The sequence below is a fragment of the Halichoeres trimaculatus genome, unplaced genomic scaffold (genome assembly GCF_033239565.1).
Source record: "Halichoeres trimaculatus isolate MK-OKI-2021-1 unplaced genomic scaffold, fHalTri1.1 fHalTri1_scaffold_4, whole genome shotgun sequence".
NCBI lineage: Eukaryota > Metazoa > Chordata > Actinopteri > Labriformes > Labridae > Halichoeres > Halichoeres trimaculatus.
Genome location: NW_027437182.1, coordinates 12,144,201 through 12,161,320, shown reverse-complemented (window position 1 = coordinate 12,161,320; position 17,120 = coordinate 12,144,201). Strand labels below are relative to the sequence as shown.

Genomic DNA, 17,120 nt, shown 5'->3' with positions numbered 1-17,120 from the left:
AGGACCCAGAGTAGCGGGGAATGGGTGGGGATGACTTTCTGAGTGTTTTCCACTGACTTCATTCATCACAGTAAACACTGTTAGGCAGCCAGACAGAGAGCAGACTACAGTACTGAGTGACTTCTTATTAGTTAATGTGATAACATAAAGTAACAGGACTGTAGAAAACATCCTCTCTTTCTGTTGAATGTAAGGACGAAGGCAAGCGAGCAGCCACAACAGGAACTAAACACTGATGCAGACATCAGGATCAAACAGCATGGAGGTCAGTATCTGCTGGAAAATGTCTCTTTTTCTATTAAGGTTCATGATAGTTAATGTATTTGTAATGGAACAGCTTTCTAAAGTATTGTCCTTGATGGAATCTGAATAGTAGATGGTTTAACAGACTGACAGTGGCTTGGAACCTGATGTCATTGTTGTGAATAAGTTTAATTGAGTTAAATTTTATAAATTAGCTAAAACATAATTTTGTTTACATATACATTATATATATTTACATGTACATCATGAGTGTGATCCTCTCTCCCATTCAAACAACTAGTTGCATTTCAGCCTCTCAGAGTTAACAAAGAATTGTAAACATGATCATTATCATTACAAAGATTTCAACGTTTTACTAGATGGACAAGAAATTTAAAACACGCCACCATCAAACATCTATGAAATATCTGTTTAACCACTCTGGATCAAGAGGTTGAGTTTCAAAAAGTATCAATTTATTATTGAGAACAGAAAAAGTGTTTTATTTCATGTGTTAGGCATTTAGCCGTCGTTCTTTGTTCACAACAAAAGATGGTTTGGTCTACAAATATTTGCCAAGCAGGAAGTTAAATCTCAGGATGTTTTAGTTTCCTCCTTTTTCCGCTGCTTGAAACAATAGCTGCTAAGTAGAGCAGCAACAATCACTGGTTCAAGTGCATAAAATATTCTTAAAAGGATTTCTTAGTATAAAAGTTATGACCCACTTCTCACTGGAGGATGATAATTCAGGGGCAGCAAACACTTACATAACACCACTGCTCGTTGGAGCACATAAGGGGATTCGGAATAAAAAGGATAAATAATAACTCAAAAAGGAATAATCTGGGGCTATCTTTTAAATATCCTTCTGTATGTGCAGGAAACCAGCCTGGTCAGATGCAACAGTCTGGATGCTGGGACTGGCTCTGACTGGGAGATGATGAGCCCGATAGATCATATGACCTTTGACCCTGAGGGCTCTGAACCAGCAGCAAACCTGGAACCTTCTCCAGCAGAACTGGCTCAGTGTGAGGCTGAAGTGGGAACGCTGCTCAGCATCATTGCTGAACTGAACAAGAAGATGGGCTCTTTGAAGGCACCAAGGTAACGTATGAGAGGACAGTGATCAGATTTGTGCGTGAGGTGTAAAAGGAGCTAAATGAACAGAAATAATTTCAACAACTTGTAATGTAAAATAACCAGTGGTATTAAGTAAACACAAATGTGACTTCTGCTTTTATTCTGCAGTGAATCAGAAGACCTGAGACCACCAGGACCACCTGGGCCTCTAGTTCCGGACCTCCTATCCCACAGGCTGGCCAGAAGCAGCCCAGAGAGGGCTGCTGCGTCTGCAAACACATCCAAACCTCCTCTGGGTGGCAGAGGTCAAACTTCACTTGTATTTCAGCAAAAAAAAATCTTTGTGGTTATATTAGGATTATCAAGAAGTCTAAAAAGTGGTTATTTTACAATAAAAGAAAGAGGGTTTCTTGTTTTGCTGAAATCTGTACCCTTGTTTATGTCCCTCATATGATTAATTGCAGCTCTGCTTTCCATCCACCAGGGGGCAGTGATGTAGTGTGGACTAAACTGCAGGAGGTGTTGTCATCAGTAGAAGACTCTATCAGCTGTAAACGGTCCTGGGCAGCTCCAATCACAGCTTTGGACCAGACCAAGCATAGGGAGCATCTGAGAGCAGCCCAGGAGAGCTGGGTGAAGTCTGCTCAGGTATCAGAACTGATACAAACTCTGTGTTCTATTTACTTTTAGAGCCTTAATAATTATAAGGGGAAAAAATCAATTTCCAGCTGCTTTTCAGACTTTATTCAGCCCCACTAGTCATTTTGTCTCCCCTGATACAGATTTTAGAGGATATGGAGAAAGAGTTTGGGATTTCATGCCCACAAGGTCCACCTAAGGAAAAGATTCAAGAGGAACTCCTGGATTTTGAGAAGCGAGACTCTGCTCTGAGGGGCACCCTGCTGGGTCACCAGGAGGATCTGGAGAGGGCACAAAGCATTGTCAGCCAGATGGAGGAGGAGAAGAGCAAGGTGGGAGATGATGGGCAGTGGATAGGCAAAATATCAGCCAACAAAAACATGAACCAAATGTGGAATATGAAAATGTTGTGAAATGAGGTGTCTGTGAAAACAATTTATGTAACTAAGATCTAGCTTCTTACTCACTGCAGTTTGAATGAGTGTACAAGTGAAATTAACGTGGTACCTCTCCTCCTCTTCTCTGTCTTTCAGCTGATAAGTCTCCATAAACCCTGGAGGTCAGGCAGTCACTCTCCTTCATACAGACCCAGTGCTGGAGCTCTCAGTCCAGACTGGGCCTCTCCACCCTTCCCTGGTTCTCCTCTGCTGAGCAGACGAACAGCCAGATCTGTGACCCCTCTGTCTCTGGGAGGGGATGGTTCTCCTCTGGGCTCTGTTCACTCCTACAGTCCTTGCCAGAGTCCCATTGGTGCAGATTCAGAGACAGAACGACTCAACAGGTAAGTCTAAAGAGGAGGATAATACTTGGACTGAAACACTCATACCCCATGGCAGTTTTCACTCAGACTCTCTCCTCTTCGTCTCTCTGCTTCTCTCAGGTGCATCGAAAGGCTGAAGGCCAGAAATGAACGCCTGACTGCAGCTCTGGAGCGAAGGAAGGCCGAGTCAGAGCAGATCAGTGCTAAAGTGAACAAACTGGAGGCTGACTGCTGTGCCTTGCAGACAGCTCTCAGATACAGGTACACATCTGACACACGCACACAAGCCTATCCACACTTGTGCGCTTTGTCAGTAATGTTTTGTGACATGTGTCAAAACAACACTTGTTCACATGCAGGTCAGCTATCCAGCTGTATTAATCCAAGTTTTCCCATCAGTGAGGTCATTTTTTTTGTCTTTGTGGTTGATTGACAGCGAGGAGTGTGAAGAGGCCTACAGCGAACTGCTGTCGATTTATGACTCCAAGAAGCAGCAAAGCATACCAGACTCAGCAGGTGTTTGAATGCCATGTTTTAATACCTCGCGCTTGCATACACTTACATGTACAGTGTATGTACGTCATTCACACACACACACAAATACACAGAAATGCTCACAGTTTTTCCTCTCTACAGAGAAAGTTGGTGACAGGCAGCAGCCCGACAGTCCATCAGCTCAGCTCAGGAAAATGGGAACTGAGGAGCTGTCCACCTCCTTCTCAACAGCAGGGGGAACAGAGGAGACGCAAACACAGAGACATGCAGGCCAGAGGTGATGCTTTAAAGAGCTCTTTGTACACTGAAGCGTGAGTGAAAGGAAGTGTATAAATGGTGAAGTTCTATCACCCCATAAAAGATCTGCATGATAGGTAACATATGCTTTAAAAGCTACCTGGGGTGACTCAATTTTGTGAGATAAAGATAAAAAATGGTTGACTATTTCTGTGACCTCACAGGACACCTGAGCAGAGAGAGCGGGAGGCTGCTCTCCATCAGCAAATAGAGCGTCTGAGGAGAGACCGGGCAGCAATTTGTCCACCAAAGCCAAGTCAAGGAGATGAATGCAAAATGAGCCCTGAAAGTGTTCACTTGGCTGGATCAAGAGGGGGACCTGTGACAAAAGAGAATGCTAAACCTCCAGATACAAAGAAAGAGAAAGCTTCTCTGTTTTATGAGCTCATTTCCGTCAGGGTAGGAGCTCCGTGCATCTATATTTACAACTAGAAAGCAAGTTATGTCATGTCTAGATAAAAAAAAAAAAAGACTTAAAAGAACCACCTGTTACCCAAACTGGCCATCCCCTTTAATCCTTATTTTTCTATGAGAGCTGTGAATATAGAAATTTACTTCAAAAAACACATTTTTGTGTTACCATGTTTTTGTTTGTTTTATAAATGGAATAATCTTTCCAGGAGGAGATGTCTGATTTGCGAGCTCTTATTCGCCTCAAAGAGAAAGAGCTGAGGTGTCTGGAGTGGAGTTTGATGGCCCAGAAGGCGCAGGAAGCAGCCGGAGCTTTCGTTCCAGAGAGCCTCAGAGAGGAGCTGGAGGATCGCACGGCCAACCAACAGGTAGGAGAAACTCAACGAGCAGCAACACTGACTTTTTGTAATTTTTAGAATCATACAGAGTCAAGGTGAAACGAGCAAGAGGGAGCAGGACGCTGGTCTACTGTGGCAAACCAGATTCAAATCTGGATGTCCCACATGGGAAATCACACGTCTACAAATGCAGAATCCCTCCAGGCTGAGGGATATTTTGGTTTCACAAGGTCTTCTGCTGAGCTGTCCTGTCTTTGTGGAATGAGAAAGAACTGAGCAGCGACTCTAAGCTTTCTGTCAATTACACGCTCTTGGAAATGTTGGTTGCCTCAACGTTTGTGCCACAGAGACTAGTCCCCTGGAAAGCTGCTGTAACGCTTTTCAATGCTCTGAAACAAAATATTATCTGAGTACACAAACAGACTGTGGGTCTGCTTCATAAGTGCAGTGTACCTAATGTTATTCTGCTCTGAACTGTTAAATCTGGGGCTGCATTGATCAATTAATGATAACTGAAATCTGTTTGATACAGATGCATCTTGGGTATTAGAGACAACAATGTTCAACAATATGATAAAGCTGAGCAGCAGGATGACATTTTACTCTCAGGAAGGATGTGGACTTCATGGCTTTAAGAATTTTTTTGATTGTTTCTTGATATTGATGGATATATAAAACACTGAAACCAGAACATGCATTGGTTTTAGTAGCTGTTTCAGTTCTATCCAAATATTTTGACCACTGGTTTTTATAAATGTCCTCACAAACATCATGCCATCAGTTAATAAACAACAGATAAATATTTATTCTGCAGAGATGATGTGTCACTGGATTATAGTCAGTCTCTTTGACACGTATACTCTTCAGGGAAATGTGATGGACAGGCGCCTGCCCTGAGTAGCAGAAAAACTATCACACCACACAGAGGCTGGAAACTGTTGGTGGAGGTGTCAGCCAACCATGTCCCCTGAGGGAGGGTGATGGGATGCTAAGTTTGGGCACTGGATGAAGTGGCAGTTAAAAATTTTCTCCAAGACTGGGCAGTAAATGAGATAAAGGCTGATGTTATGTTCGCAGGTTGATGTGATTATGGCAGCGGTATAAAAGACCAAGAATGAGGGGGTGTGCAGTGCTGTTGCTCATCATATGAAACCAGGGGATGAAAGTAGCTATCACTGTTATGTGAAAATACATTCTGATTGACAAGGTTGAAGACTGAGAAGCTCCAGACACTGCTGCTCAGTTATCTCAGTCTATACCATGTTCACTGAATAGGGAGCCTTAAGTGTTTTCTTTTCTGCTTTTTATGTTTTAGAGGTTTTGTGAAAATGCAGCTAAACTGAGCAGTGAAGGGGACATCGGCAGCCCTAAATCCAGACCCATCCTGAAAGAGCTGCAGGCCGTACTCCAGAGGTGAGACACCTGACTGCACACTTAACACAAGAAAGCTGTTAATGTTCATTAATGTAACTACACCTGGATAAGTCAGGATATTCAATAGAAAACATTCACAGTGAATGTTCCAGCGAAGAAAAAGAATCCTTCAACAAATAAACAAACAGGATGTTGCCTGTTTTCTTCTGTTGCTTAGGAACACTCAGTGGAAATGCAGACTTTGGACACAAAGGCTTTTTATTTCTTTTTCTATCAGAGAGCATCCTTGTTCTCTTCTGACCTTGAGAAGTGAATACTTCTACATAAATCCATTCTGTTAATGTGTGCTGGAAAGAGCAGGACACACAATGGAGACATTTCTGATTTTTTTTTCTAACCTCTGTGCTTTCAGCCTGTGAACCTTCTTACATGATGTTCTTGGGTTTTCACCCTCTCTTTTATTTCAGAGAACAGGCTCTGAAAAAGAGGCTGGCATTAGTCCATGACTCACTAAACACAGCGCTAACAGACAGCAACCCACACAGGAGGGACAGTGGGGAGCAGTTTGCTCGGCTAACGCAGGCTCACAGGTTGGCAACATGAAAAGCAACAAGTTCATGTCTTTTTTTCTCTTTATCTTTTTTAGCGTCGCTATGTACGTGTGCGTGTGTGTGTGTGTGTGGTCATTTTTTGTATCCTTGTTGTCTTCCATTGTAGCAAAGCCTTGAGCTCGTACCGTCAGATTCGTAGAAAGTACCGGGAGCAGGTGTGGAGGCTGGAGCAGAAAGTGGCGGCCATGATGGAGAATCACCAACAGCAAGGTGGAGTGCAGAAATCAGCAGGGGAGCCCTCAGAGTGGAGGAGGGAAGAAACTGTGCTGTGACCATTCAGACAGAGAATCAGATTTCCTATGAGCCCACTTTATCATCAGCTTCTGCGGGCAGTGCCTGTGAATTTAACCAAAATACTTTTTTATTTTAGTCTGCAAAGTTTATCTGCACAAACAAAATATCTCTAGCAAGTCAGAAAATATTACTTTACTAAAAAAAATACTAACATGGTGACTTATTCAACACTGGTCAATTTTAACTTGAGAATGCTAAATTGGTAATGAGCTCAAAGCCCTGCTGTACCAAAGAACTGAGCCACACAGCTGCTGACATGAATGTATTGTGTCTCATACTGTATGTGTGTTGACTTTAAAGTCATAACATTATGCTTAAATGAAATTCTACTCTAAGATAGGGGCGATGTTTTGGCTGTATTCCTGTTTGAAAGGAGCCCATAAAAAACTAATTTTGGTTATATTCTTATATCAAATTCTTGTTTTTCTTTTGTCCCAGTATCAATATGTGCCATGAATCAATTTCTATATAATTATACATTGATATCACTTCTGATTATAAAAGTACACCTTATGCGATTTGTGCTATTTAAGGCCACAACAATTTGGTTTGTCATAATAAGTTTATCCTTTAACATTAAAATCATGTTTTAGTGTATTTTTCTGTTTCCAGTTGTTGATGATAACATATATGTTTGTTTAGTTTTGGTAAAGAGGTATGTAAATAAATTCTATATCATTCTCCATTTTATTCATCATTTAAAGGTCCTATATTATGCAAAATTCACTTTATTAAGTCTTTTAGTGAAATTTGTGGGTCTGTGGCTTTCCTCCCAGCCCACAAAATGTGATATTTAATGACCAAACCAGTACTTAGTAGTGCTTGTGAATGTAAAATCCTGACCTAAAACGAGCTGTTTAGATTTGGGGGATTTGCAGACGTCAGCAATTCCCTTTTTTTGACCAATCAGGAGCAAGTCTAAACAGCCACAGAGTTCCATGCACAAGCTTCCCATCTCGAAAGAAGACAAGTCTAAGCGGCTAGAGTTCATTTATCAAGGAAATGTGCCAGCTACACTCAGTAAAACTGTGCATGTGTGTGCTAGTCACTTCACGGCCGACTGCTTTTCCAACTTTGGACAGTACAACAGAGGGCTAGCAAATAGACTGGTCCTGAATCCAGGCGCATTACCGACCATCCACCAACAAACCTCAGACCCTGGAAATGTGAGTATTTTAAATGCTGTGTGCTGTGGAGCAGATGTACAAGCTTTTCCTCAGTGTCCCCCCTGTCTCTGTTTTAGCTTCAAGATGCTTACTTTAGCTGCGGTTAGCCTGTTGCCTGTAATGTTACGGTAAACGAGCTTCCCTAGTTTCTAAACATCAGAGCTCGGTGCTCGTGGCGCCGCTCTCAGTGACGCGGAAGAGCGGGCGGATTTGGCTCATTTTCATATGAAGGTCACGCCCACGAAATCAGAGCGTTCTGAACAGAGGGGCTATGAGAGCCTGGAAACAATGCTGCTGTGCTTGATTTATTGGCTTTTTGGACCAAAACATGTTACTACCATTTCATGAAGACATCAATGATCCATATTAAACTGCAGAAAAGGAACATAATATGGGACCTTTAACCTATCATAGACTGTAGATCAAAATGGACACAATACATGCTGTCTGTCTGTGAAGCCATAAGATTTAGAGCTCCCCCTATTGCCTGGCTGTAGTATAAAAGTCATAAAGCTGCCTCCGTGCCAACAGAGGGAACATGAGTCAAACTATACAATTGAAATACATGTCAAATGTGTTTTTTTCCTAACATGGTTTCAGTCATTACTGTTAGTTTTTATCATGCTGATTTATGTCCAAGTGTGGTTTTTTTTTTTAAGAAGGGTCGTTTTAACATGATATTTGATTTTACAGAGATTATCAAGATTGAAAACTATTGTTGAGGGATTACAGGAATTACAGGAGTTTCAGAGAAGTGGAGAGAACTATCTAAGACGGTCTTCATCAGATCACCAGAGAAACTTTTCTGTTGTGAACTGTACCCACCTGAGGGATCTTTGATGGTTTATTTGTAAGTTAAACGTGTGTCTTGGTTGGAAACACTATGACATCAGCCCTGCAGCTGTACCAGCCAGGTGCTTCTGTGTAACACTGCATGTCAGCAATTATCAAGGTGTCATTTTAGCTTCACCTCATGACCCCACTCACTCATCTCTCAGTGTGTGGGAATGAAGGCCCACTGTCCATTCTATGTCCACCCAATGTAGTACATCAGTGACATTTCCAGCAGCCAGTTTGGCATTTATTGGCCATTGAGAGGTAAATATAAACTTTGTAGGGTAGTGGAACATAGAGATCTTTGTCATAAACTAAACAGAATTCCAAAGCTCAACACGTCTAATATGAGTCACACATTACAGGACATATGCCTAGTTTCAAAGAAACAGCTGCCATGTCGTCATGAATATGTAATGTAAGGCTGACTCAAGGACTGAACTCTTGGAGGACCTCGGGACTGACCTCGGGAGCGCACATGTCCTTTTCCCGTACACGCTGACTCTATGAAGCCAGCCTTGCTGTCAGAACTAAGTGGTGAGAAGAGGGGCCAAACAATAGCAGCACATGATGTGAACACAAAATATAAAGCCAGTCCGTTTGCCCTCTGAGCCCAAACAAATCCCTTCATCACAATCTCTCAGCCGTTCAGTATTTTTATGCATTTAAGTTTTTCACTTTAGAGGGTTACTTCAGATGTCTGAAACGTTTTATTTGGACCTGGTTTTAGAGATTTTCTGTTTGAAGATTAATGTATGGTCTTATTTACAGACATGTTACAGGTTCTGACGCTCTGAAAAGGCAAACTAAACTCGGGTCAATTTCTGAGAAGGTGTCAAGGCTACTATGAAGGACATTAACACTACAGCCTTTCCAAAGAAACGGCATTGAGGGAACAGTGAGACATAGCTGCACCAGTAAAAAAGCATGCTGTACCACCTATTGATCAAAGCAGGTTTGAAAAACTTTTTCTATTTTTTCATTTATTTAGTTAAAGGACTGAGGTATGATTTTTACCATTGCATTGCATTGAATGACAATCCTGAAAAAGATGCCTCAGTGAAAAGACATGTAGTAAGACCTCAGTTTAATGATGGTTTAAATGCGTACTCATTATATTTTTCCAAATTGCAATTTTGCCATCAACAATTTAAACATTTGGTTGTTTTTTCAGAGTAGGTACTTTAGCTTTAATCTAATTGCCATGGGGTCCAGTGAGAATGCTTCTTAACATATCTGATCTTTTTTGCTGTCTTATTCAGGGAACTAATACACAAACACCTACTCAAGGGACATTACTTGGGTCAGTTATTGAGGAATTTGTAAAGCTTTTTAGAATTACGAAACTCTTCACTCTGGCAGCAGTTACACTCCCGACAGCTATAGTTAGACAGGAGGGAGGAGCCATATTATAAACGTTTTGGTCTAGAAGCTTCTTTTTGCATTTCAGTGTGGTAGATTAACTTTTCTTAATGCTTTAGAGTTCCCTGCTTTATAAGACTGGAGAAGTCTGGAAGATATCCCTGTTCAGAAAGGTTCTGGTTTTTGTTTGGAGTCATATATTGTCATTAACCACTAATCCTAACGGGGTATGACGCTGGTCAGAGCTGGTTATGCTGGCCTGATGCTCTTCTATGTTCCAATTTGACCACACCAGTGAAAAAATCTGGGATCTCCAACAAATTTTGTTCTTAAGTAAATTATTAATTGTTCCGGTATAACTATTTTGCAGCTTGAAACCAACCTGAGTATTAAAAAACATTTGTGATTTCAGCATTTTACAAAAATTTAAATAATACCCTTCCTCTTTTTCATTAGTGTGATCTCAAATTCTGAACAAATAATCAACTCAAAGAAATCAAAATACCAATTTAAAGAAGGTTTGATAATTAGTTTTTATATTCAAATGATTTGACCCTCCAGCTCACTCTCACCTTCTTTCCACAGCCATTCTTTGCTCTTACATCAAAGTCAAGCCTCCATTTCTCATCCTGCACCCTCCATCTTCCCTCTCTACTCATCTCTCAATCATCTCTGTCCTCTGCTCCCCTCCTCCAGCCGACCTCCTGTCCTGACCCACCCTGGCCGGTCAGCTGCAGCTGTGACCGGCGGTCAGGAGGTTAAGGCAAAGGTTGAGTGTCACACCCATAAGGTCACAGTGATGCCTGGCTGTTGTGTTAGCCTGTGAATGGAGAGTTCAGAGTGCCAGACGAGGTGGCGAGCCCCTGACGCCCTGACTCCTGCCCGAGCTTGCCCTTTCCCGAGCAGAGGTCACAGAGAGGGCCGGTCCTCTCCTCTCCCCCAATACCTCCAGGTCACCATCGCTATTGTTGTAATGGCCGCCATTAGAGCAGATGATACAATTATCGCTCCATTTTGTGTTCGCTCTCTGTAAGATCTGTGTTAAGCTTCTGAGTTCATCAAAGGATTTTTAGATGACATGATTGTTGTAACCTCAGGGTGACTCTGGTATAAAAGAGGCGACATCACGCCAAAATGTCTCATTGAAAAAAAAAGAAAAAAGGTTTCTTTTTTATAATTAGAAACAGCTTCATACACTTGTACTAATAGAGCCCTGGAGGAAGTACTCAGACCCTCTTCTTGAGTAAAGAAATGTTCAAATTATCAACTACAATCTTAGCCAGGTGAAGTGCAGATAGGTGAAGCAGAACTGACTCTGAGTAGTGTTCATGATTTTATTCTCAAATATTATAAACTGTCCTAAATACTGGTGCATCAGTTTAATCTGAAAACAGCATTTTACTGTTGCAGTAAGCAAAGCAAGAGCAAGAAAGAAATGAAGCAAGAAAAAAGCAAGCAAGAAATCAGATAAACAAAAAATGAGGAACATAATGAATAGTCTGCTTGAAATTTTTCATCAACTATATCTAAATCTAATCTAGTCTTAGATAAAAGCACAAGGAAAAGGATACTCTTGTGAATTGAATTAAACTAAATATGTAAGTAAATTATGATAAAATATGCATCAGATACTAAAATAAGTTGCTGTTGTGGCTGGCAGGGATTGAGCAAACAGCATCTCATTTTACATTTATACATTTTCAGTTTAGGCATTTATCATATGTGACCAACATACATGTTCTGCACGTCTTACTGTCCATATCATTTTTGTTAGCTAAGAAGAACAAACACAAGTACCTCATAACAAGTCATATTAGGATGAGTTACGTCTTGAAGTTCCAGTTTCAGATCAGATTTTTACAGAAGATACAGTAGAAATAAAGTATGAAAGAGTACAGTATACACCTCATTTTTTTCATTAAGTGTCTAAAGACAGCATCTGATATGAATTGGTGCTTTACAGTTAAAGATAACCTGGCACCGAATAGTCTAACATCCCTTTTTGTACGCAACTTTATCAATTTACACTGAAAACACACAAAATCTCATTAGCTTTTTGCTTTTTTGTATTTAAAAACATTATTTTTCAAGGCAACTTGAGTTTGGTTGTCAGTGAAGTACGTAAGCAATGGCAAAATCCTCTGAAATGTGTGGTTTATGAGTTACCAAATGGAAATACTCCATTAAAACACCTTCAAGTTATACTTCAGTAAAATAAAAGACTAAATGTAATTTTCCCCACAACAACTCATTGTACTGTTGCTAAACATTCAAACATCCTTTACAGCTCCTATGATGAATCAATAAACGTGGTGGTTGGAAAGGCAGCAGCCGGGTCTGTGGATGGGGGAGTTTCTCAGTGCCTGGGAAAAATACCCGCACTATTATGAGACAACGACAGAGGCTGTCAATCAGGGTGGGGGTGAACACAATCTCACACATAGATCCACAGGAAGGGGGGTGGTGACCTAGGGGTTCTAGGTCAACTCATTTACTCTGTGCATCCGATCCTCATTTTAATAAGTTGTCCCTCTGTAAGCTGTATAAAGAGATCACAGCCCTGCGCGTCATCCCCGTGGCCTTTCTTTCACAAAGCCATTAGCTCACCTGTCACAACCACTCCAAATCCTCTCTTATATCCTCCTCCCCTCTATACCTCTCTATTCTCTACGCCCTGGGACGCTGCCAGCTGACCTGACACCTCGCTCTCGAGCATTTGGACACCAGCCAGCGCAGGAGAGGTCAGGAGGAAAGGGTGCTTTTGGCATGGAGAGGTGCCAAAGCATGTGACCTCAATCAAACGGTTCATCATCCTCTCTGTGCTCTCACCTACTCACAGGATGTTGACAAACAGCTCATACAAACCAGCCAGATAAAGAGAGAGATTGGGTAAAACTCAGTCAAGTGATGATGTTTTTTCATTTCTTTTTAAATTTACCCCACTTCTTTGTAGCTTAGGAAAGATTCATCCTAGATAAATCCTTTAATAATATACAGGTTGTTGTCCCTAAAAATTTCTGAAGCTACTGACACTCACTCAAGCCAGTGAATGTCCTGATTTATACAAAACTCAAGTGGTGGTAGAAACTTAATTGATTGATCATATGAAAGTTTACCTCCTGAACAGTTGTTATGAATGGAGACCTCAACTGTCTCAATTCTGTTAAGCTGTAAAAATGGGAATGTTAATATCAGGTGAGTTAGAGAGTGGCCACAAAAGTAACTGCAGTTTTTAGCACGAGCAACTATTGTCATCCATCTATCCATTAATTTAAAAGCAAAAATAGCATCACCTGGAGTAGGTTTTCCAGGACACAACTCTGATCTGTTCTGTGTAACCTGTGGTAACAAACACCACATACATGGTAACAGGAGATGATTAGGACTGACATGCCAGGGCAGCTTGTACACAACCTAAACCTGTCTGGTCTCAAGTGTTGTGAGGCTGTAATCCAATACATGGGAGACTTTAGGTCAGGGGAGACAACTTACAGGTCAACCACGGCCGTCTCCAAGTCCAGATGTAAAAACAGTTATCTCTAGTAATATCACTCTACCTGCAGCATGTCAACAATACCACTGAACCAGGTTAAACTTGTCAGGTGAACAACACTTTTCTGTGTCCATCCGACGAGAGGCTACTAATTCTCTACTATCCTTTCCATCACTTTGGTACATGAAGTTGTAGAAACGTACTTGGGGTACATATATGAAGAAAGTTTGTGTTTGCTACCCTCTCTTGTATAAATGGTATATCCAAAGCACAGAGTATAAAGATCATATGTCAACAAAGTTTAAATGCACATCTGTCATATCTCAAGTTTTTAAAAACAAAAATAGGCCACAAGACATCAGAAAGTAGTTTTAAAATCAAGAAAGTTGATGCCAACTAAAAAAATGGTGGGGATGAAATCTTTGGGGGATGACCTAGTGGCAAACTCATCTATAAAAAGAATGAAGCCAATGCAGAGGTGCAAAAAAACTGCAGTTCCCAGAATGTCCACTTGAGGATGGCCCCAAAAGCCAGAGAATCCTTGTCAGGCTGTATATTAAATGCTAGTTTTTTCGGGAGAAATCCACATGCAGATAGGTGGGTGTTTTACAGATGACTTAAAGCCATACCAAGCATAACTTCCTCACCAGTTTATAGGTGAGTAAGGTTGTGCCATCTGTCCATTATCAAGTGGTTGACATCACAGAATCTACGTCCATGTTTTATAAAGTCTGCAGGCATGACTCTGTCAGAAGCAAGCAGCAACCTCCAGTCAAAAAACATGAGGCAATGAGGAAGTGCTAGAATCTGCAGTTTGTCCAGTGTCTGTCAGAGGCTGGCTACGGAAGTACCAGAATACACACCATGCCAAAAATAAGAAAATAGAAAATTTACAGCCTGGTACAAAAAATATTGTTTGTCTAAATAGCTAATTTCATCAAGGACACACACTTCCCCACAGCTGATTGACAGGAGGGTGCCCTATAGCTGTTGGGGTGGAGGCTCAAAGCTTTTTTTTTTCATTTTTGATATTGCCCCTGTCGATGATTTGCCTCAAAACTCTGTTTTATAAACAGACTAGGGACTTCATGAAGACTACCTCCATTTATCATAAAGTCTATGGTCAGAAGTCATTTTAGCAAATGAGTTAATGTGTTCAAATTTGTTTCACATTACATTTTACAACTTTATATAATTTTAATTATATTACAGTGAATATATATTATTAATTACTTATATATGTATATATTACAGGGAATATTAACTATGATGCTAACAATAAGAAGAACAGTGATAGCCAGGAAGGGCTAGCATTAAATGTTGGTGTACTTCCTTTTGGGGGATCTTATTTGTGTCTGATGTTTCATTTGTTTCCCCAGAGGACAGGCATTTTTTTTTGGAAACCTTTAGTTCTTTTTAGGAATTGTAAAGAGGAAGTGTCCCATGTTGTACCTTCCATTATAAAACTGATCTGCTGAAGGAAGTCTGGATGTTCTTCAGTACCAGATGACCACTCCACAGATCAGTGTCCAGACCAACAACAGGCAGATGAGCTAAAGAGGTCAGTTAGCTCGGTAGATTATAGCAATAAGGTGTTCAGGGGAGGAAAGATGGCTGGAGGAGTGGCCTTGTCCTAATCCTGTTATAGTATTTGAGTCTTCTTCAGTGAGCTGATTAGGTTCGTTTTCTGTCCCCTTTAAGCACCTTAATTGATCCATAGACAAAAGCTGGCCGGCTGCAGAGGGAACGGTAAGAGAGCAACAGATTGGACGCAGATTTACAGAAGACTGCAGTTGGTGATCGGGAAGGCAATGGAATATGTTGTGACTGCGTGGGGTGTTAGGTTAATACCTTGTCTGAAAATGCCAGAATTCATCAGTGATTTCAAGCAGAGGAAATGTGAAGTGATAGAGCTTTTCTTTAGAATGATACAAGCTCATTCACGGCAACTTAAGATACACTATCCTTATGAAATTCAACTATATTATCTTCAATCCAACTTGTCAGAGATACCCTATGCTGTATCAGAAGAGCTGACCACTATGATCTGTTTCTTCTCTATAACATGTGTGAATGATCACCTCCGTTTTCACCTGGAAACGGTTGAAAAATCTACAAAAAATAAAAATAAAAAAAGGAATGAAACTTATATCTGGGAAATTAAGCTGTTTTCAAAGCAAGCTGTCAATATCTGAAGTCAAGTGTTTGAGTCAGAGCAAAGTCAGGACCACTCAATTTTAAAACACAGCTTATCATCCACTTCATTCAATAATGTGTCGTATCTTTGCAAATGACACATGGGAAAAAAAGCTTGTCTGCCGTTACAGTAAACAGTTGTATTGACTCCTCAACAAACAATGGGTTAATGTCTTGTTCACGTGAGCTGATTTAAATGACAACAACAACAAAGACCAAATGGGAAGTTTCCCACCATCTCCAGCAGGTCCTGGGAGGGGAGGAGGACAAATATTGATTGGACACCGTGTGTTTCTGTGGATTCACCCCAGCAGATGTTTTTCTCTGGCAGGTTCCACTGCTCTGTGTATTTCAAATTGCTCTGTCATTCGCTTGAGGTCAAAGGCCTGAGGATGGAGCGAGTGTTGTGTAAAAGAGCAGAGAGAGGGGGAGAGGTGAAGATTACTTTTCCTCTGGCCTCTGGGCCAAAGGGCAGTGAGGCTAATGAGGAAGGAGCGAGGAGTCATGTGCTCTCTCGCGTTCACCCAGAGTTACTCCTCAGAGTTAAAGTTTAACCCCAGTTTTCACATTCCTCTACTCTTTAACTAACACAGTTAACACACGCCCAAGATTATATTTGTAAAGAATTATCTTATTTGGCTAAAACTCAGGTCACACTCAGTACATGTGCAAAATCAAAACAGCCATGGAGTTTGTTTACAATGTATGGTCTGTATTTATCGGACATTTTTCAAACTCGTTTACGATCTTGAGGGTTTCGACTGGTAAAACCTGAATGAGAGTAGAGCTGTGTGTTTATGTGTGTGTGTATGTGTGCAAGGTCATTTAAAAAAAAAACTTCTCTGGAAAGTCTCTTAATCTATTGATGCCTCATTATGGCTTAAGCTTCAGACTCTAGGAATAGAGCTTAAACGCGCTGAAATCAAAACTTTCACTTGTCTAATTCTCTAAATCTAGCAACACAAAATCAACATTTATTTGTTGTAAATATTCGGAGTAACCATATTACACCCGTCAAATACTATATAAAAAGTGTGTATTGTGTGATTCTGTGTGTGATACAGGTGAGTGAACTGAAGGTTTGTCGGCTTCACTGATGGTTTGGACTCCTGGCTGAGTTGAGAATCCACAGACTCCAACACAGTTGACTTCACGCTGAGAGCTGCTGCATTCCTGACCTGCAGTTCAAAGAGCAGCGAACACACACACACACACACACACACACACACACACACACACACACACACACACACACACACACACACACACACACACACACACACACACACACACACTACAAGATATATAAGGTGTATGCATAAAGGCATATGTGCACACTCTGCTGCAGTCCCACAAAACACACACTGAAAGGGAGACTTCTGTAACTCTAAGAGCTCAAACACATATTTCTGTTGGACGAGACCTTTTTGATGAGACACACCAACACATGGTGTCTGCTAACATAGACAGTCCAGTTTTAACCTCACATACCAAAGCTGTAGAGAATCAAAGCAACCAAACAGGAAA

General features: G+C 41.0%; 1 protein-coding gene and 1 long non-coding RNA gene across 3 annotated transcripts in view; one reads left to right on the top strand and one right to left on the bottom strand.

Annotated features, from left to right (window-relative positions):
• The first annotated feature begins 89 nt into the window (after positions 1-89).
• ushbp1 (Usher syndrome 1C binding protein 1) lies at positions 90-6,520 on the top strand. Its single transcript, XM_074668195.1, has 14 exons — positions 90-265; positions 1,124-1,347; positions 1,492-1,628; positions 1,808-1,971; positions 2,106-2,294; positions 2,496-2,743; positions 2,843-2,983; positions 3,159-3,238; positions 3,359-3,494; positions 3,679-3,913; positions 4,135-4,293; positions 5,579-5,676; positions 6,105-6,227; positions 6,355-6,520. Exons 1-14 carry the CDS (start codon positions 236-238, stop codon positions 6,518-6,520), a joined length of 2,130 nt encoding a protein of 709 aa, XP_074524296.1. The 5' UTR covers positions 90-235.
• Positions 6,506-17,120, bottom strand: part of LOC141788972 (uncharacterized) — a 19,715-nt gene continuing 9,100 nt past the window's right edge. For both annotated transcript variants that reach the window (XR_012598172.1, XR_012598173.1), the window contains exon 3: positions 6,506-6,584. This is a non-coding gene — a long non-coding RNA (uncharacterized LOC141788972). The remainder of the gene's footprint in view (positions 6,585-17,120) is intronic.

Excerpts from the sequence above, each read along its gene's own strand:
- ushbp1 (XM_074668195.1), top strand. The coding sequence starts at position 236 with ATGCAGACATCAGGATCAAACAGCATGGAG. Across the intron at positions 1,348-1,491 it reads GGCTCTTTGAAGGCACCAAG|TGAATCAGAAGACCTGAGAC; the intron begins GTAACGTATGAG and ends TTTATTCTGCAG. Across the intron at positions 3,495-3,678 it reads CAGAGACATGCAGGCCAGAG|GACACCTGAGCAGAGAGAGC; the intron begins GTGATGCTTTAA and ends GTGACCTCACAG.